Source organism: Amblyraja radiata, chromosome 6 (assembly GCF_010909765.2).
Source record: "Amblyraja radiata isolate CabotCenter1 chromosome 6, sAmbRad1.1.pri, whole genome shotgun sequence".
Classification (NCBI taxonomy): Eukaryota; Metazoa; Chordata; class Chondrichthyes; order Rajiformes; family Rajidae; genus Amblyraja; species Amblyraja radiata.
This window is the reverse complement of record NC_045961.1, coordinates 28,891,804-28,913,600: the sequence shown is the minus strand read 5'-3', so window position 1 is coordinate 28,913,600 and position 21,797 is coordinate 28,891,804. Positions and strand designations below refer to the sequence as shown.

The 21,797-nt window shown below is 42.6% G+C and overlaps 1 protein-coding gene across 1 annotated transcript in view; it reads left to right on the top strand.

Moving 5' to 3' along the window:
* The window catches only part of amotl1 (angiomotin like 1), a 112,359-nt gene that overhangs the window by 41,448 nt on the left and 49,114 nt on the right, over nt 1–21,797 (top strand). The window contains 4 exon segments of the mRNA XM_033022402.1: nt 1,120–1,266; nt 3,040–3,967; nt 11,154–11,364; nt 11,366–11,428. Of these exon segments, the coding sequence (XP_032878293.1) occupies nt 1,120–1,266; nt 3,040–3,967; nt 11,154–11,364; nt 11,366–11,428 (1,349 nt within the window).

Sequence of the window (21,797 nt, the reverse complement as noted above, 5' to 3'; positions counted from 1 at the left end):
TCTGGTCTAAACCCTTCTTCAGACAGGGTTTCGACCCGAAACCTTGCCCATTTCCTTCGCTCCATAGATGCTGCCGCACCTGCTGAGTTTCACCAGCATTTTTGTCTACCTTCGATTTTCCAGCATCTGCAGTTCCTTCTTAAACTTAAAGTTAAATTATATTCTTTGTCTTCTTGTCATAGCAAAATATCAAAACATTATATTTTCGATGAGGTCCCCAGATTACCCAGCATTTTGTTGCAGGCTAGATGTATTATTGCATCACACAGACCAGACCTCCCACCATTGACTCCATCTACACTTTGCTGTCTTGGAAAAACAGCCAACATAATCAGACGTCCCACACTGGTCATTCCTCCTCCTCCCTGCTATCATCCAGCTAGAATGTACAGAAGAGAAAATTCGTACCACCAAACTCAGGAACAGCTCTTTCCCCTCTGTTATAACGCTTCTGAACTGTCCTTCCCTAAACTAGTATACACTCTGATTCACCCCTATCCCATTGTGGGCATTGGACTTTGTCTATGGAGCTGATGCGTTGCAATGTAGTAATCTCCCCACCATTGAAGGGATCCATGGGAGATGCTGCCTTAAAAAGGCAGCCAATATCATCAAAGACCCACACTACCTTGGCCACACTCTCATTTTGCTATCACCATCAGGAAGAAGGTACAGCAGTCAGAAATCCATGACCATCAGGTTCAAGAACAGCTTCTTCCCATTAACCATTGAACACTATACAACACTAACTTCAGTAACTATGATCTTCTGGGGACTGAGTCTTTGGGTGCACTGCAGACTTTGGTTTTTGCATTATTATGGTTAGCTAGTATTATTGTTATCAATCTATTTTTGATTATTTTATTATGCGTGTTATGTTTACTAGCCTGGTAAGATGCAGCAAGTAAGAATTTCACTGTTCCGTTGTTGATAAATGGGGCAATTAAACACTCTTTTCTCTTTTCTTTGTTTACTGCTGTATCTAAGTGTGATACTTTGATGTGCGGTATCTGTGGATGAATGGATGCACGTTAGATGCAAGACTGTTTTGCTACATTATAGTTGCTCCTGGATATGTAGAATAAAAGTGGTAATTGATGTGTTTTTCCTAATTTTCAGATTCCCTTGATGTATATTACCCTGGTCCTCCGTTTTGCCTATTAGAGCAAAGGGGATATCTCTATGAACGGGGCTCCTATGGTGAGATTGAACTGTGTCATGAGCATTTCCCATTAAACACAGAAGAAACTGATGCAACTGAAGAAGGTACCCTTCTTTTTAAATCTTCCCTGCTAGCAAGAGTTAAACTAAAATTAAATTGTGCTTGCTATCAGAGAGGGATCTGGAAAAGGTATTTCTATCCAAGAGTGCTTCTGTCCATGCTTGAAGCTGAAACTCAAATTATAATTGCAAGGGCAGTGATTGTTTTTTTAAACTCTCACATTAAGATAAATTGAGAGAATAAATGTGCAGTAAGGAACTGCTGATGCAGGTTTCCACCAAAGATTGACACAAAATGCTGGAGTAACTCAGCAGTACAGGCAACATCTCTGGAGAGAAGGAATAGGTGACATTTCGACCTGAAACATCACCCATTCCTTCTCTCCAGAGACGCTGCCTGTCCCGCTGAGTTACTACAGCATTTTCTGTCTATCTTTGTGAGAATAAACATGTAAATTTTCAAAGCTGTAAATTTCTACTGTATTTCTACCTTTTCATTTTTTAATATTTAACAGAAACCTCAGTTTTCTTATCTGTTTTCCACGTGATAACAAAGCTGGATATTCCAAATAAATCACTAGGCATTAACAGGTCTACTTTTGTCATTGTTCAGGACATTGCACCGACATTGAAGTATTTTTGAAGTGCACTTCATAGAAACATAGAAAATAGGTGCAGGAGTAGGCCATTCGGCCCTTCGAGCCTTTGTGATAAAGTTATACGGCATGGAAACAAGCCTATCAGTTCAAGCCCCGCCGACCAAGATGCCCCACCTAGGCTGTCCCACCTGCCCGCATTTGGCCCATACACATCTAATCCTTTCCTATCCATATACCTGTCCAAATGTCTTCACATTTTCCTGACTACAATCTCCAAGGGCACCTCAATGTTAAGTCCTGCTATGGCCTCCAGTCGTTCTACTCCTGCATCCTCTTCCAGTCCTTTAAATCTTTGACATTTTTCACCTATACTGATGTCTTGTACAAATTAAATCACCCACTGCAGGTAGCTATGTCTCTGGCAGATATATGCAGTTAACCGAATGTCTCCATCATCCTCCCCCCCCACCCCCCACAGGATATTTTGCCATATTAGAGTTACAATATAAATGCACAATGTTAGCCCCGGAATATCTTAAGGTAACTTCCTACTGGAATGTATGTAAACACATTGGTCCAAGGGTGTATGACAAAGTCATAGAAACGTAAGTAACCAGGTTATCTGTTTTTGGCACAATAACAAATTAAGAATAAATGTTGGTGTGATCACATCCATTTTTCATTTTCAAATAGTGTCATGGGCAGAAAGAGTATTGGTTTAACATTTCGGGTGAAGGACATATTACAGTGCAAATTATGAACCTGTCTAGAATTTATCCTCAAGTTTCTACATTAGCCGTTACATTCTCATCTTGCTAACTTGTTTGAAAGTGCTGCTGTAAATTTAAGTCTGACATATGCAACTTTTTATAATTAAATAGTATTATTGTAATTATTCCAATATACTACAATATTTAGTAATCCTATGTTGGACGGTAAGATGTTTTGTACTCCTATTCAAATAATGCCAATGTCTATATGTTAAGTAAAAACAAAAAAATTGCAAATGATGGTTCATACCAAAGACAGACTCAAAGTGCTGGAGTAACTCAGTGGGTCAGGTAGAATCTCTGGAGAAATTATATGGGTGACAATCGGTCTGTAGAAGAGACCCAAAACCTCACCTATCCTTTTAATCCTGACCCGCTGAGTTACTCTAGCACTTTATGTCCATCTATATCTTAAGTTATCAATATTTACATTTTGACTTTTTTTCTAGATAAAGAGCTACTTTTCAACCATCCACCACAGGACATCATCGGGACTCCAACATTTGAAATGCGAGGTTCAGAGGAAGTAGCAACGGGAAATGTGTTGCAGCGTTTAATTCGGGAGCATTTAAGGTATGGGAATCCAAATGAGAATATGAACTTACTGGCAATACAGCAGCAAGCCGCAGGGAGTGCAGGACCAGCCAACGACATTGGGAGCACGCACTCTTCTACAGAAAACCTTGTGCAGGAAGATCCACAAATGGTCCACCAGTCAGCACGCCAAGAACCTCAAGGGCAAGAGCATCAGGTGGACAACAGCGTGATGGAGAAGCAGGCACGGCTTGCTCTAGCACAGCAGAATGTCGATGAGCTACCAACCTACGAGGAAGCCAAAGCACTGTCTCAGTTCTTCAGAGGGCAACAACAGGCAACTGTTGCTCCTGGTATATACGTAGCTGGAGTTGCCAGTCAGAAAACCAGAACCGAGGGGAGACCGACAGTTAACCGAGTAAGCTCTGGGCAGGTGCATAAAGATGAAGCACTGAAAGAACTTAAGCAAGGTCACGTTCGCTCACTTAGTGAGCGGCTAATGCAGCTTTCTTTGGAAAGGAGTGGGGTAAAGTCCCATCCTGCTGCCTCAAACAACAAGATCACTTCCCAACAGTCCAACAAAACCTTCAAGAATGGGGGTCAGCCATCTCCACAGACCCCCACCACAGGAATCGACTTTAGAGGCCCTCCCCCAGAATACCCTTTCAAAGCCAGGCAAATGTTTCCAACACTTAATCAGCCTCACGAGCTTGGGCACTTTTACAGTGATACATCCTCGGGAATTCTTCATGAGTTGCCTAAACAATATTCTGGTACTCTTGCAATTAGACAAGAAGCAACCATCCTAAGATACCAGTCACCACCAGAATATGGATCGGCAAGGTAAAAACAGCTATATGTACTCTTTTTAACAAAAATACAAGCTAATTAGAAGTTGTGAAATAGTAATATTAGATTCTTAATGCTGTGTGTTTATTATGGGAATTCTGTTTCTATTCTACTTCCCTATAGGATTTCTAATGGATTTTAATAAGGCTTTTAACCTAATCTGGCACACATTGGAAACTTTATGACTCAATGATACCTTGTTGTCACATGTAACTAGGTACAGTGAAATGCTTTGTTTTGCATACAACTGGATTAAATCATGTAGCGAACCTCACTGAGGTAGTACACAAGTGTCGCCACGTTTTCGCGCCCACAAAGCTACAAAAGTTCACCGAGCAGTCCTATCGATTGCCAGCCACCGCACGTGGCAGTAGCCCCCCCATCGTGCTCAGTGGCCTCCCACCACTGGGTTCCCCTTCATTCTCAGCGACCATCCTTGGTGACCGACCACTCTCCTCGCTCTCGATGGTTCCCTCGCTCTCTCTCTGATGACCTTCCTCACTCTTTGATGGCCCTCCTCACTCTGTACCTCGTAAGAATATTGATTCATTTAAAAAATTGCCAGCATTCATTTATACATTTCACATTTCTGTCTTTTATAAAAGAGGCATTTTGAATTATATCATTATACCTGCATACGATGTTAAAGGCTGTGGAAGGTGACTTGGATCAGATGGAATCTGCAGGACTGCTATGCCACTGCTTCAGCCTACATTGCCTTCACTCCAACTCAAGGTAGCAATGTTACAAAATTTTGAGATTTTAAAAATCAAGTCTGCAATTTATCCCATCAGATAAAGCATAAAAATAAGTTTAATTTGACACCTAATTCACTTTCATATCTCAAGTATTTAAAAAGTTATGGCCATTTTCATACTGGGAAATGAGCATCTTGTTCCCTATTGATTTTCTATGGACATAACAAAAAAGCTGTGATCGTGAACAGTCAAAAGCCCATAACTTTCTTAAAAATTAAGAGAACTGAATGAAATTTTCAGTTATCATAGATTGAAGCATTCTGAAACAAATATAAAATAATCTTACTTGGATGACCTGAAATTAAAGCATATAATTAGTTAGTTACCTAATTGCAGCTAATTTCAGACTTCAATTACTAGATCTAAACATCTATCCATTTCTTAATAAATGATTAACATTTTTAAATAGCCTAAATGTCCAAATAATATTCACAAATAATTCACAATAAAACATGATTTTAAAATCTCATTTACATTAATTTATAGACCAAATGGAAGGAATTTAGTGTTTAATTGCTGTAAATAAATGCCCATTTAAATCAGCTTTCCAGTGGGATCCTGTGAACGCGCTGGTTTAGAACGTTCACATTGCGGTAGATTTGTGCCCTCAAATCCCCAGAAAAATACTGCGGGATATAACGGGGCCAAAATGAGCTACTCGCAATATTAAACTTTGTATAAAGGGATATTTAGAAGCCCTTTTTAATGTAAAAATATACAACTTACCTTCTGTGGTTTGCTTTATGAGACCCTACGGTTGCTGGCGGTCGCGGGTTTAGAGATTGATTTTTAAACTACTATAACTATTTTACGAGGCCTTTAAAACTAATAATAGCTTTTGCGACGGGGACTTCCAGCGATTTTTCGTTAATAATTAACTAGGCTGAACATCTTCGTTTTGAACAGCCTAGAGAAAATCGCGTTTTAAACCCGCCCCCTCTAAACGGCGCCAAAATCGCGCACACACGCAGCGGCAGATTTTCAAAGACGCTTCAGGTAGGCTTTGCAACATACCTACTCAAGGCACTGCCAGGATTGCGACATTATTCAATTTATCTAATTTTGTCATTTATCTCATTTTGTACTCGTTACAGTTTCGTTAGTTAGCATGCTGGGTATTAAATGCCAGTGACTTAAGCCCCTGTCCCACTTGCATGTCCTTGGCACGTTAATTACGCGACCTCGTGGTCGCGATGAGGCGCAACGGTCCCACGAAGGTCGCGCGTGATTTCATGCATGCGCACAGCCGTCTGGAGCGAGTGACGTCATTTGAAGATGGACACAAAATGCTGTAGTAACTCAGCGGGACCGGCAGCATCTCTGGATAGAAGCAATGGATGATGTTTCGTGTCGAGACTCTTCTTCAGTCTGAAAGAAGGGTCTTGACCCGAAACGTCATCCATTCCTCCTCTCCAGAGATGCTGCCGGTCCCGCTGAGTTACTCCAGCATTTTGTGTCTATCTCCAATTTTCATGGCCCCGCTCTGGGAGTAGAAGTGGGGGCGGATCCGGACCGCAACGGTCGTGAACCCCAGGCCGAGCTCGGCGATCGTTTGCCTGCTTCTGCTGCTGTTGGAGGTGAAACGTTGCGTCGCGCCAGGGTCTTGGGCCTGTCCCACTTTGGCCGTCAGTTACGCGACAGGCTGTTGGCGCGCAAAGATTTTGTTCGCTACAAAAATTTTAGAGCCCTGCGCGATGTCGCGCACAACTACATACCCCTCCGCGCTTCTCAGTGGGACCGGCCCCGCACGGCCACACAATGCCCGTGCGCCTCAACGCAACCACGAGGTCGCGTAATTTGCATGCCAAGGACACATAAGTGGGACAGGCCCTTTAGATGTAACATTTTCTGTTTTTTGAGTGGGTTTTGGAAGTTAATGAAGTTGCTTTACAACACGCCGAGTCAGCTGGTATAGATCTTTGACCAGAGCTCACCAGTCACCTGTCTAGGATCAAGCTGGGGGAGGGGGTTTGCATTAAGCCAAGAAGCCACCTCCATCTGTGAGGCTGGCTTTCATTAGGAGGTGGAGGGAAGTCAGTTTGAATGGGGCCACTGTACTTGTCAGACTTACAGTACGAGCTGTCTCAGGCGATGTTTGTGGTCTTTCAAATCTCAGAGCTGGGGATTCTGTGGAAGTCTACATGTTGCATAGCTATTGATGAGTGGTCCCATCTGCGAAGCCCAGATTGAGACTTGACTTTAATGGAAGATTGTGCTCGGATGTCCTAGGTTTTCATTCAGTTCAGTACTTGAAAAATGGCGGTTCCACACATCTTGAACTTTTCAATGGGAACTGTGCCCCAATATTTCGTCAACCATTGCCAATTAAATTCCACCCTGTCTTTTATGTAACAAAATTCTCTACCATCCAGTCATACTCTTGGCTAGATATTTTGGAAATTCTACAGTAAAGCAATCCCTAATCATATCAGCTCTTTTGTAAGCCTTGTGTAAGCCATGTTTATTCTGTACTCAGAAATGGCCTGCTTATATCTAGGTATTTATGCCTCTTGGCATTAACTGTTGCATAACTGTGGCAAGACTGTTGGAACACACTGCTTTGATTGTCCCATATTATGCTTTTCTGCTCAAATACTTGTGCACAGAGATTACAGTACAAATTTCATCCTCAAAAAGAGGTATCAGCAAACGTTAAAAGTACTATTTTGTAAATAAGGTACTACTTTGATAATAATTTAAGAGATGGCTTAAAAACACAGGATGTCAATGTTCAAAGATAGTTTATATAGATGAAATTAATACCGGTAGTACGCTCTTCATTAATAAGATATTAGTGAACATTGTCCACAGTGTTTATATTACAAAAACAACCCTGTTTGGCCAATAGTTGCATCATTTTTGCTGTGGAATTTTCCAGAATATGGAGTGAACTACAGTAGCAAGTCAAAATACTGGGACTAATGCTGGGACTAATGTGTTGCAAACATAATAATCTGATTTGTTGGGCTAACCATTCCAAACACTATCCTAAAGAAACAGAAAATATTCTGTTCTCCAGACCTCATTCCTTTGTGTAAGTACAAACAATCCGATTGTTCACTAGTTCTACAGCAAAGTCTAATCAATGTTCTAGATAACTCCCTCAAGAAATGGAGAAAAAAAGATTGCACTGAATTATTTTGGCTTTCTGGTGACTTTTTTTAAAAGCCTCTCAGGAGATTTGGATTACGTCTGAATTTTAAATAAGTTGCCTAAATAGATTTAAGAAAGAGCAATGTACATTGAAAAACAAAGGAAATGTGGAAAAGGAAAGGAAGAGGTGAATTCGATGTTAATTGGTCATTAACCACAAGAATTCTTTAGCTTACAGGGAGCAGATGGTTGGATTGCATGAAAATTATATTAACTAAATTTTTAAAAAATACACAAAGAACCTATTTAAGTAATCATCTGTATTGAAACATTCTTTTTTTTCCTCCATTTTCTATGTTGCAAGATATTAGTAAGGGGTGGGGGGTGGAATTAAAGCCTAAACCAGTGAAAAATACAGATTGAGAAATGAACTGAATGGGGAGTATATTGATCTATGGAATAAAGTTCCAGAAGACACATGAAATATTGATTCATCATTTATTAAAAATAGCTGTAAGTTCCAATTGAAGTGCTGGCAGACCTGATATTTCAAAAGTTTAATTTAGTAGTCGTATTTACAAATGACACACCAGACAGATGCAAATTAACCTACGAGCCTGCACGTCTTTTGCATGTGGGAGGAAACCAGAGCATCCAGAGAAAACACATGTAGTCACAGGAAGCACGTGCAAAACTTTGTACAGATGGCACCCATAGTCAGGATCAAACTCGGGACTCTGGCGCTGTAAGGCAGCAACGTTACCGCTGCGCCACCATGCTGACCTAGGTACTCGCTCAGAATATAGTAAATACAATGTTCTGCTGTGGACTCTGGATTTTGCAGTCATTGTAACTAACCCAAGTATAATTTAAGTCTTGACAATTACGTTAAGGATATTTGCCAAATGAACTCAATCATACATAACTTAAAATTTGATATGAGACGGGAATTGGCTAGGATAGACGGGCAAATGGTACATAAAGGTTTGACGGTGGAGATGCAATAGCAAAGATTTAAGGATCGCGTGGATGAGCGACAAAAATTGTTCATCCCTGTCTGGCGAAAAAATAAAATGGGGAAGGTGGCTCAACCGTGGCTAACAAGGGAAATTAAGGATAGTTTAAAATGCAAGGGAGAGGCATATAAATTGGCCAAAGGAAGCAGCAAACTGGAGCAGTTGGAGAAATTTAGAATTCATCAGAGGAGGACAAAGGGGTTAATTAAGAGGGGAAAATAGAGCATGAAAGAAAGCTAGCGGGGAATATAAAAACTGACTGTAAAAGCTTCTTTAGATATGTGAAGAGGAAATGATTGGTGAAGACAAATGTGGGTCCCTTACAGTCAGAAACAGATGCATTTATAATGGAAATCAAAGAAATGGCAGACCAGTTAAACAAGTACTTTGTATCTTTCTTAGTGGAGACTTATCCAATCTCCCAGAAATACTAGTGGACCGGGAATCTAGTGGGAGGGAGGAACTGAAGGGGATCCACATTAGTCAGAAAATGGTGTACGGTAAACTGAAGGCAGATAAATCCCCAGGGCCTGATGGTCTACATCCCAGAGTACTCAAGGAGGTGGCCCTAGAGATCGTGGATGCATTGGTGATCATTTTCCAATCTTCTCTCGACTCTGGATCAGTTCCTGTGGACTGGAGGATAGCCAATGTAACTCCACTTTTTAAGAAAGGAGGGAGAGAGAAAACGGGGAATTAATGACCAGTTAGCCTTACATCGGTAGTGGGGAAGATGCTTGAGTCGATTATTGAAAATGTTATAGCAGCGCTTTTGGTAAGCAGTGACAGGATAGGGCAAAGTCAGCATGGATTTATGAAGGGGAAATCATGTTTGTCTAATCTTCAGGAATATTTTGAGGGTGTAACAAGTAGAATGGATAAGGGAGAGCCAGTGGATGTGGTGTATCTGGACTTTCAAAACACCTTTGATAAGGTCCCACACAAGAGAATAGCAAAATTAGAGCACATGGTTTTGGGGCTAGGGTATTGACATGGATAGAGAACTGGTTGGCAGACAAGAAGCAAAGAGTAGGAATTAACAGGTCCTTTTCAGAATGACAGGCATTGACTTGTGGGGTGCCGCAAGGCTCAGTGCTGGAACCTCAGTTATTTACAATACATATTAATGATTTAGACGAGGGAATTAAATGTAACATCTCCAAGTTTGTGGATGACACAAAGCTGGGTGGCAGTGTGAGCTGCGAAGAGGATGCTATGAGGCTGCAAGATAACTTGGATAGGTTGGGTGAGTGGGCAGATGCATGGCAGATGCAGTATAATGTGGATAAATGTGAGGTTATCCACTTATTGGCAAGAAAAGGAAGGCAGATTATTATCTGAATGGTGTCAGATTAGGAAAAGTGGAGGTGCAACGAGGCTTGGGTGTGCTTATAGTCACTGAAAGTAAGCATATGGGTACAGCAGGCAGTAAAGAAAGCTAATGGCATGTTGGCCTCCATTGTGAGAGGATTTGAGTTTAGGAGCAAGAGATCCTACTGCAGTTGTAAGGGGCCCTGGTGAGACCACACCTGAAGTATTGTGTGCAGTTTTAGTCTCCTAATTTGAGGAAGGGCATTCTTGCTATAGAGGGAGTGCAGCGTAGGTTCACCAGGTTAATTCCTGGTATGGCGGGACTGACATATGATGAAAGAATGGGTCGACTGGGCTTGTATTCGCTGGAGTTTAGAAGGATGAGAGAGGATCTTATAGAAACATATAAAATTCTTAAGGGATTGGACAGACTAGAAAAATGATCCCCATGTTGGGGGAGTCCAGAACCAGGGGTCACAGTTTGAGAATAAGGGGTAGGCCATTTAGGACTGAGATGAGGAAAAACCTTTTCACCCAGAGAATTGTGAATCTGTGGAATTCTCTGCCACAGAAAGCAGTGGAGGCCGATTCACTGGACGTTTTCAATAGAGAGTTAGATTTAGCCCTTGGGGCTAACGGAATCAAGGGATATGGGGAGAAAGCAGAAACGGGGTACTGATTTTGGATGATCAGCCATGAAATCATATTGAATGGCGGTGCTGGCTCAAAGGGCTGAATGGCCTTCTCCTCCTATCTTCTATATTTGTATGATACCAGGTCACCAGGATATATTGGGTCTGGTGAACCAAAGCGAGGGCAAAGGAGGAGATTTGAAGCATTGTAAGTGAAGAATGGTGGAACGATTCAAGAAGGAAATACAAGAGATTAGTTCTTAGCTATGTATTCATAGCCATCCAGATGTTGCAGCAAGATGCATAAAACCTGCTCTGCTTTATACGCATAAACGATATCATTGTCAATGTGGTTGCTTTGTTTTTCCAGGCAATGCCAGGTGTTTTGTCAACCACAACCATTGCAGCACCACAGTTCCATGTCTTCCCAGAGCACCTTGGAAAGGAATCAGTTGCAACTGGCAATAATACCGCCTGCGTCTCCCCAGCCCCAGCCAGCATCTGTGTCAAACCAGCAACTTTCAGTTGATGCGGTTTCAATTGTGGCACGTGCACAGCAGATGGTGGAGATGTTATCGGAAAAAAAACCGTGCCCTGTGCCAAGAACTGGATGGTTTCTGTGACAAGACTGTAAAGCTACAAAAGGTACTGCGATTCTTTTGTTCTTTCAGATTGAAGGCAAGCCAAGTTCCGAAGGTAGTTCATTGTTAAGGTATTTGCAGTAGTTGCTAGCCATATGACTTACTCTGTTATATAACCAATTTTCTAACAGCACCATTACTGCCGTCGTTAATTAGACTGAAGGAACAGAAAATATAGCCAATATAAATGAAAGCTGTGTAACGAGAAAACTAAAACTTAAAGACATTACGATTTTAGCAAATGTTTTTTCTTAACTTTTTATTGCAAGAATAAATAAAATCATTTCAGAATATTATGAACATGACCCTGATGTTGAATCCTACTCAACAAGAATGATCATAGCCAAGTGTAACAGAACCTTGTCGGATTGTACTCAAGCTTTCAGTCACAGTTGTTGATTCTATTCCACTATTCAATCCAGTGTTACTTCAGGGCTGGTAGGCACTTCCTCAGCATATCCAGTCCATTTCACCACTATGATAAATACATACATGCTGTTATTAAGCATAGGGGCTAAATAGCATAAATAAAAAAGGTTCTGACATGGACCTCCAGCTGAACTGGGATGTGCAGGCACTATTGCAACGTTTAGCAGGTACTATCTCAACGTTTTAAGGGGCTGTCCCACTGTACGAGGTAATTCAAGAGTTCTCCCGAGTTTCCCCTGATTCGAACTCAGAGAATTACGGTAATAGCCGCTCGTAGGTACTCGGGGCTCTCGTGGACATTTTTCAACATGTTGAAAAATCTTCACGAGTCTTCACGAGCTTACCGCGTTTCCCGAGTACCTGCCGTTAGCGTTACGAGCCGCTAAGAGACGTCCCGAGCTCCGACGTACCCGCTACCTACATTCTACGTGCTTACCACAAGTTTGATTTTTATTTAAACTCGGGAGAGCTCTTGAATTAGCTCGTACAGTGGGACAGGCCCATAAGAAACATTTGAACAAGTACTTGCCTAGGATAGGTTTAGAGGGATATGGGCCAAACGCAGGCAGGTGGGATGAGTGTAGATGGGACCTGTTGATCGTTGTGTGCAGGTTGGGCTGTTTCCATGTAGTATGACTCTGCAGAGTGATTTGCTTGTTATTCACCTTTGAAAGGTAGATTGTCGATCTTTTTAAGTATTCAAAATGTACTGCGTTCTTATTACTTGTAAAGTCCTCCAAATTTACCATCACACCTCTCAAATGGATCCATGAATTGACCTGGATGATATCCAATGTTTCTGAGCTGATCTTAAGCCAGGGCTTTTATTTATTTGCTTCATGCCATCATGTTCCCATCTGCACTTGCTCCTCCTCACATGTTGAGCACCTAACTTGAAGCTTCTGTTTTGCAGTCTGAGTCCAATTGAAATACTGCATTAGGTGGAATGAGTTACCTCCAAGCTTACAATTTGCACATCTCGAGAAAAAGACATACATTACAATGGCATCATGTTTTAAAATAAAACGTGATTTGACAAAGCATGCCTTGCATCTTGGGCTATGTTAAGTTTGTTGTTATTGATAGAATGCCTGAACTGATAAAGATTAGTGGTAAGAACCAGCACTCCTGCACAACACATTTTTTCTACCATTTTCATCACTGTGGTGTTGTTGGACACATGCAATGTGTTGGAGTGTTGCTATGAGCAAATACAGAGCACTGAGTCTGCACCGACCAGCGATCCCCGCACATTAACACTATCCTACACGCACTAGGGGCCATTTACAAATTTACCAAGGCAATTAACCTACAAACCTGTACGTCTTTGGAGTGTGGAAGGAAACCGGAGGTCCCAGGGAAAACCCACGGAGGTCACGGAGAGAACATACAAACTCTGTTCAGACAAGCATCCGTGGTTAGGATAAAACCTGGGTCTCTGGCGCTGTAAGGCAGAAACTCTACCGTGCCGCCCTGTTCTCATGTTAGAAGTATCAAAAACAGGAAAGTGCAGCTTTAAATTGGTTTTGGTATATTATTGTTGCGTGTATCTAGATAAAGTGAGAAGCTTTATTTTGTGGACTATCTAGTCAAATCAGACTGGACATCAATCAAGCCATACAAAAGTAACTTCAAAGAGTGGAACGATGGTACGTCCTCTTGTGGGATGACCTTGCAAAGATTTGTCATGCTCCGGCATCAACTTGCTATAAGGGCAAAAAAAATTAAATATGAAGCTCATTTTGTCTAGAAGAGATATTCATGAAAATCCTAAAATTTAGATAGCTACTGTTTTTTTTCTCCACGATTTATTCATGATGTGGGTATTCCACAAAGGTCAGATCTCACCACCCAATCGTCAACTATAACATAGTGGTAAATTGACTTCTTAAACCATTAATGTCTGAGAAGTCAAGATACCCTTGAGTGTTAGTGCAGGAGCTCCACAATTTTGACACAGCACCCTGGAGGAACATATTTCCAAGTTTAAATGGTTCAACACTTATAGCAGATATTGTCCCCATTGTGCCTGCTGCCCTTGGCTTTAGTGTGAGACGTAGGAGATTTAAAGGAGAACTAAGTGGTATGTTTGTTTACTCTGAGTGGTTGATATCTGGAACATGCTGCCAGAAGAAGTGGTGGAGATAGATACAATAACAGTTTAAGAAACATTCGAACAGGCATTTACAGAGGCAAGATATAGAAGGATATGGTCCTAACACAGACAAGTGGGATGTGAGTAGATGGGCAAAATGGTCAGCATGGACATGGTGGGGTGAAGAGGTCTTTTTTGTGTTCTATGAGTCTGATTGATTTGACAAAGATTTTTTTCTAAAGACAAATGTTTTTGATTGGAAACATCCATCATCGTGAATCAGAAAAAAAAAGGGGGTGTATATTTGAATTATCATCAGCAGAGTGGGATGAAACATTTGTAAGTAGTACATAAATATTTTGATCTGGTATTTTTCATTTTGAAGAATAAACGGGTATGATCATTCCTCCTGCATATTTTGAATTCTGCCTACATCTGTTTAATATAGTACTAATAAATAGAATGTCAGTTCCAAGAACATTTCACGAAACCCATTACACAAGGTAATTCGTAATTGTCAGTTTTGAATATATGCTAGCTACCTTTCCAGAGAACATAGGTTCAAGATGAAGGGGAAAAGATTCAATAGGAATCGGAGGGGTAACTTTTTCACACAAAGGGTGGTGGGTGTATGGAACAAGCTGCCAGAGGAGGTAGTTGAGGCTGGAACTATCCCAATGTTTAAGAAACAGTTAGCCAGGTACATGGATAGGACAGGTTTGGAGGGATATGGGCCAAACGCAGGCAGGTGGGACTAGTGTAGCCGGGACAGGTTGGCCGGTGCGGGCAAGTTGGGCCAAAGGGCCTGTTTCCACACTGTATCACTCTATGACTCTGTCTCACCAAATAGGGAAAGCTACTAATTTTAAATCTAAACTTACTTTTTAATCTGTCAGCGGCAATGTTTGCAAAACCTTTTTCTGCTCTGTCTATTCCATCAACGTAAACCAATAACAATTTTCCCATTTTTCAAAACCTGCTTTAAATTTTATTTTCGTTTAAATATTATTTTTTTCTTTTAGAAACTTCTAACTCTTAAATTTCTGTCTAGTATCTAATTTTCCTCTTTGTCCCTCTGCCCATTCCCTATTGCCCTCCTAAACTGTGAAGTACCTTAACTATTGGGTGTATGGTATTAATGCTGCAATTTAGCACTTTTGATTAATAGTAAGATTAAACGAGAGCTTACCAGTTTGAAGTTTGATCTGTATTTTATGAGGAGTTACGATGAGGGATTACGTGAAGAACCCGCTCAGTGCGCAGGCGCGGCATACTTCCAAGCAGCGGTGTGGAATCACAGATAGACACAGTTATTTTGAAGTAAACATAGTAAAGATAAGGAGACATCAATTTATTAGTTTGATCCATATAATGAGGGTGGGAGCGGAGGGCACGTAATCCCTCATCGTAACTCCTCATAAAATACAGATCAAACTTCAAACTGGTAAGTTCTCGTTTAATCTTACTATTTTACTTCGGAGTCACGTGAGTGACTACGTGAAGATTTCAAAGCTCTGTGATTTCAAACCGTGTAACAGTTTCATTTCACTCACTGCCGAAGTTCTTGAGGGAGGAAGTGTTATCGTAATGAACCAATGAGTCTATTTGTAGAAAAACACAATGGTATTTTTTAAACAATAACAACAAAGAATTAAGTTGCTCCCCTGGGCTTAAATTAAATATTTGCAGTTCGTAAATCTTTACTGCAAATAAACCAGGTTTTGCCAACGGCTTATTATAACATTTCTGAACGGTCTTTTCCCTTCCCACCATCCTGCTGTAGCCAGGATGTGGTCTATAGGCATGTCCATTCTTTAGCCGTCGACATGGATGCTGCCCTGGTGGAATAAAATTTGTACATGTTAGTGTTTATCCCAGCAGTTTCTAGCACCTGCTTGAGCCATCTCGCAATGGTTTGGCTCGTACCCCACCATAAGGTTTTTGTGACTGACCCACAAGGCTTTTCATCTCCCTCGAATATTCTGGTTGTGTCTATATAGGATAGTAGGTAGGTCATGGCACATAACCGTGGTTCTGGTGGGTAAGCCACGACTGGGTTAGGTGTTCCTGGTCTGCTCTGTTTGACCAGTCGCTGGATAACGACAGATCTGGTCTGGAGCTGTGATCATGTTGTCCAGTCGCAATAGGTGTAGTGACTGGACCCTCTAAGCGGAAACAAATGCCATCAACATGAGCGTCTTTAGTGTAGCTTGCTCGAGGCAGGGGGATCTGGCTGGTGGCCATTCCCTGAGATATGTCAGGACCACACTGATATCCCAAATATGGGTATACCTGGGCTTAGGGCTTGATATTGTAAATGCCCTTCATCAGTTTTACCACCAGTGGATGGGATCCCATCGCCTGTTGTCCTGCCGCTGGTTTGAGATAAGCAGAAAGAGCACTCTGCGCTGTGTTGATGGCACTGTAGCTGATCCCTACATCGTGGTGTAGATGGCCAGGAACTCCAGTATGTTGGTGGCTGTAGCTGTTGCGTATGTTGTCCATGTTTCCTGGCAGTACTTCTCCCTTTTTTGATGCTGGTTAAGTACTGCCTCTTGGTGGATGTTCGAAGGGATGCCGACATGGTGGTGATGGTTTGTTTGGACAATCCCAGTTCCAGGTAAGGTCTGTTCAAACTTGCAACCCAGGTGTTTAATTTTCTCATGGCATGGGTGTTTAGCTTACCTGGTAGGTAAGTAGCTGATAGCCAAATATGTCTTTCGACATACCATTGCCAAATCATGTTGACCAATTTGTCGTATGATAATGATTTTATGCCACCCATATGGTTAATATAAGCCATCACCGTAGTATTTATCAATTTGTAACTGAAAATGCAAGTGCTGCATATTAGATAAATATGCTTTTAAACCATAAAAGGCGCCCAACATCTCTAGATAGTTAATGCCCAGTGTAAGTAGTAATGATGACTCTAGTTTAGTCCATCTACCACTTGTGCTGGATATGGAGTTAGTCGCTCCCCAGCCTTGAGCACTGGCATCTGTTTGAATAACTAAAGTAGGGTTAGTGATAAAGATAGGGCTGAAACTATGCCAAACGTTTTCTGCCCACCACTGTAGCTCTGATATTGCTTCAGTGGGTAAGTTCATGACACGATCATAGTGACCTGTATGTCGTTTTATTGCCCGTACCTTTGCTCTCTGTAAATTTTTTGATAGTGCAAAGGTCCGAATTGTGTAGCCGGAAATGCTGCTACCATTTCCCCAATTACTCTTGCTACTTGTCGAATAGTTGGTCGCTCGTTGACCATTAATTTGTTGCATGATTGTGCTAATTCAACCATTTTTGCCTTTGGCAAGGTAACAGTCATATGGACTGAGTTAATTGTGAAGCCCAGGTAGTCCATGATAGTGGATGGCTTCAACTTAGATTTATCTGGATGTAGGACGAACCCCAGAGTTTCGAGGAGCTGTTTTGTAGCTGATACTGCTGCCACAGCCAATTCCATCGTTTTCCCTACTATGAGAATATCCTCCAGATATGCCATGACAATATGTTTTTGTTTTCTTAGTATTGCTATGGCTGGGTTCAATATTTTGGTGAATAATCTTGGGCTGAAGTTCGCCCATAGGGCAATGCTTTGTACCATCCAGATAAATTTTAGGTATCTGCGATGATCCTTGTATATGGGTACTAGATAGTAAGCATCTTTAAGATAAATGCTTGCCATGAAGTGTCCTTTGGAATTCAGTTGTTTGGCAGTAACATATGTCTCCATTTTGAAATGTATATACTTAACAAATTTGTTTAGTGATGTTAAGTCAATGATGATGCGACAGACACCATCTTTTTTGGTTTTAGTGAATATATTCGATACAAATTCCAAAGGTTCATGTTTGGTCTTTTCGATGACCCCCTTTGTGATAAGTCTCACCAGTTCAGCTTGTCCCTCACGTTTCTTTTTGACGGAGGGAGAAATACCCTTTGGGGCCATTGTTGAACTGGCGGCGTTTTTTCTGACATGAATTGTATTTTATATCCTGTAATGTTGTTGAGTATATACTTGTCACTCGTGACCATACCCCATGCTTCTTTAAACAAGTGTAATCTCCCCCCTGTTAATAAAGCACCCTTATTCTCTATATGCTGGTAGGGACCAGACCCACCTACCTCCATGGTTATTGGCGATTCTGTTTCTTCATTTTCCTGAAGATTTTGTTCTGACGTGCTGGCGATGTTGGGGGGAGGCGCATTTTCCAGAGGGTCCGCTGCGGTCCCTGATCTGAAAGATCTTTGGGGATAATGTGCGGACCCCAAGCGTTCACCAGTCCCATATTGCGGACGTCGACTGGTGGATGCCGTGGGGTGCTGCCGCTTGGGTATCGGAGGTCTTAGTTTGCTCGTCCCGGGGCCTGCCCTCATTAGGCCGAAGGTTTTTGGTGCTTCCTGCATCTCCTTCAGTTTTTTATTGAAATCTTTCCCAAATAGCAGCGCGTCCGTCTCCGCAGCTGGGGCTTTACACAAGCCAGCAAATTTGGGATTGAGGGCAGGTCTTATGTTTCCCTCCGGAGATTGTTGATCTCAAATTGTGTGGTACACATTAATGCCAGCACATCCTGCTGGCAGGTATCCATCTCTGTGGTCTCCACGGAACGAGCAAAGGCTGTGATGGCTGACGTCAGGAGCCTTAGGATCCGCTGTAGCTTGAGTTCTTGGGTCTGGATGTGTGACCCACATGCCCCCAGATTTGGCTGTTGACACTTTTTACTTTGAGGGCCTCACCGTTTTCTGGTGCTGTGTTGTTTCAGCACCTCAGCGAGCACCTTTTCCAGTAATGGTTGATGCTGGCCGCCATTCTTGGTTCCAGCGGTGCTCCAGCCCGTGGGGTTGCTACAAGCGGTCCATCACACCCAACAGCTCTTCATGTTCCTGCACCCCTGGCATACTCCCGAATTCGTCCGCCTGCCCCTGTTCCAGACCAGCCCAGCCCTGGTCACCAATGCTAGCCTCCAGTAATGAGGGAGCAGAGGGCAGTGCATGAAGCACTGTGGAGGGGGTGCCTGACCTCCCTCCGCGAGAGCGCTCTTTCTGCGCATCTCACTGGAGCTGCTCCAATTGCTGTTGGATGCAGCTCAGGCGGCTGTCTCTCCTCCATTTAGGTGGAGACATGTCCCCGTCCGACGAATCGGACGCCACCGGCCGGATGCCTGTTCGGATGGCTAGACATCCAGCCCGCAGTTCAGGCACTAGCGGGACTGGGCTCGGCGCGGTGATGGGGATAGCGGAGCGACCGGTAATTGTTCCTACCGCCTGTTGCTGCCCCCCCTGCAATGGAACGCTCCTCCGCTGGAGTCGAGCGGGGGACAGGTTCTTCTGGAGCTTTTGTGCCTTGTAGTAGTGAGAGCGCCCCTCAAGCAGCGCGTCTCGCAGGCACCTGCTCCGTGAGCTGCTCCAGCGGCTCAGGCGGCTCTCTCTCCCCCCGTGCGGGTGGAGAGACGTCCCGTCCGACATCGGGAACACCTGCCGGATGCCTCTCGAGTGGCTATGCGTCCAGCCCGCTGCTTCAGGTACTAGCGGGCTGGCCTCGGCACGGTGTCGGGGAATTACGGAACACCGGGTAACGCTCCTACCGCCTGTTGCTGCCCCCCTTCCCCTCCCCAACGGGAAAACGGGGGACAGTTTTGTTCCAGAGCCTTTTTCTCTGCCTGTAAAAAACACAAGCAGAAAAAGGCTCACCTGTAAAAGAAAACCCGACCTCAGGGTACTCACCTGACGGTACGGTTCATCTGTAACGGGACAGCCTAACTCCCGTGGCAGCCGCTGTTGCACTGCTGGCGTAATGCCGCGCCTGCGCACTGAGCGGGTTCTTCACGTAGTCACTCACGTGACTCCGAAGTAAAATTAAGGCCTTGTCCCACTTGGGCATCATTACACGACATCATTTACGTGACATCATGTACACGTCACGAGGCACGACGCGCGCGTCGTGACGTGCACGTGATGCGTGCATGGTGCGCATTACGCACGCATGATGTGTGGTGACGTAGGCAGTGACGCGCGGTTGCGCGCGGCGCCCCAGGATATGTTCATGTTTCAGAAGGAATTGAGTCCTTTTTAAAATAATGTATTCATGAACTGCGCTCAGTCCAAAATGCATATATCAAAATTGTTTATTATGAGATCATATTTCAGCCCTGCTAAACAGTGCATGGGTGTTATCAGACAGCAATCTGCTGCAAGTGATCAAAACAACATTTTTATTTCCCATTAAAGTTAATGGGATACATGATGGCTTTGAATGTGGGTTAGGGTAAAACATTTAAGGAACCACTAGTTAATGACCAATGCCATTTTTGCTGTTTAACAGAGACAGGAGCAGTTAGCATACTCTTACTGTTAATAATTAGTTACACAAATAATGTTGTAAATTGGGCAGAAAACAGCGTAGTATTTCTCCGGATTTTTATCGCCATCGAGCCAAAGAGTATGCTAATGGCTCCTGTCTGTTAAGCTGCAAAATTGCCTAAAGCAATTTACTTTGGAAGTTGGGGTTGAATTTCTCATCTGCTGGGAAATTACTTTAGGATGAGTTTATCTCCACTTTGTAGATTATATTTGTATTCTTTCCCTCATTTGTTCATATTCACTGAGAATATTTTTGGTTTATCTGGGCCCAAGAGTGGTGAATGATGAGCCGGTTATGATTTACTGTGTCTATCAACTATCTCTTTAGTAGAAAAATACCTGTGCATGATGGCACTGAATTGGGCACCATTGGATACCTTCTGTGATTGGATAAAATGTTTACAGCACCTGTGATACTGTGCAGGCAATTTACTTGGCAATGCTACAAATTCTTCAGAGAAGCTAGAACAGGCGTCTCCAACCAGGCCGGACACAGGTAAAGTTGGGTCGGAGATCTGCGTTCCATCCTGACTACTACATGGAGTTTGTACATTTTCCCTGTGACCGCGTGGGTTTTCTCCGAGTGCTCCAGTTTCCTCCCACATTCTAAACGCGTGCAGATTTGTAGGTTAATTGGCCACTGTAATTTGTCCCTAGTGTGTAGGACAGAACTAGTGTATGGGTGATCGCTGGTCGGCATGCTTGGTGGGCTAAAGGGCTTGCTTCCACGTTGTACCTCTAAACTAAACGAAACGTGTGCCCTCTTCACTGGTTTCAGTAAACACAATGACATAAACACACTTTAACATCAGGATCAGCAACCATGGCCAGAGAGTGTCGTGTTCTACTCACTGTGTGGCACCTTATTAGTAATCGGACCAACAGATACTTTATCCAAGTTTCATTTTTGCTTAATGAAAAGAATAGGAAAAATTAATGGACACAGGGAAGAATTAACTATAGATGGCTGGGTGTTTACTTATTTCCATCTATGATGCTATTTAGAGTGACTAATTTCCTATAAGGTTTAACGATCAAAGTCAGACTGTCTTTGGCTGATATATATTGATTTGTGGTGGTTAGATCCAATGTGGCATTTGTACAAGCACAGGCATAATGGATAAAATGGCTTCCATCTGACCTTAGATTACAACACTTTACTCTGTGGAAGGAATGTGCCCAGCATTGAATGAGCTTCTTTTGTTTCATGCATTATGCCCATATTTACTAGAGTACAACATGTTTCAGCAGATAGCATTACAGGTCAAACCGAACTAGAAGTAATTTCAGTCAAGGCCCAAACAAAACCAAATTAATTACAAATCTGTTGGACCTTTTGTTTTTGTCCAGAGATCTTGTCTGTCTGGCAGAAGTTGTTTGATGCAAATGATTGCCTGCCATTTTAAGATTCCAGTCCAAATAAAATGTTGTGTTTATTTTAGATTACTTAGATCATCGGAATTTCTCCAAGTCATTTTAAAAG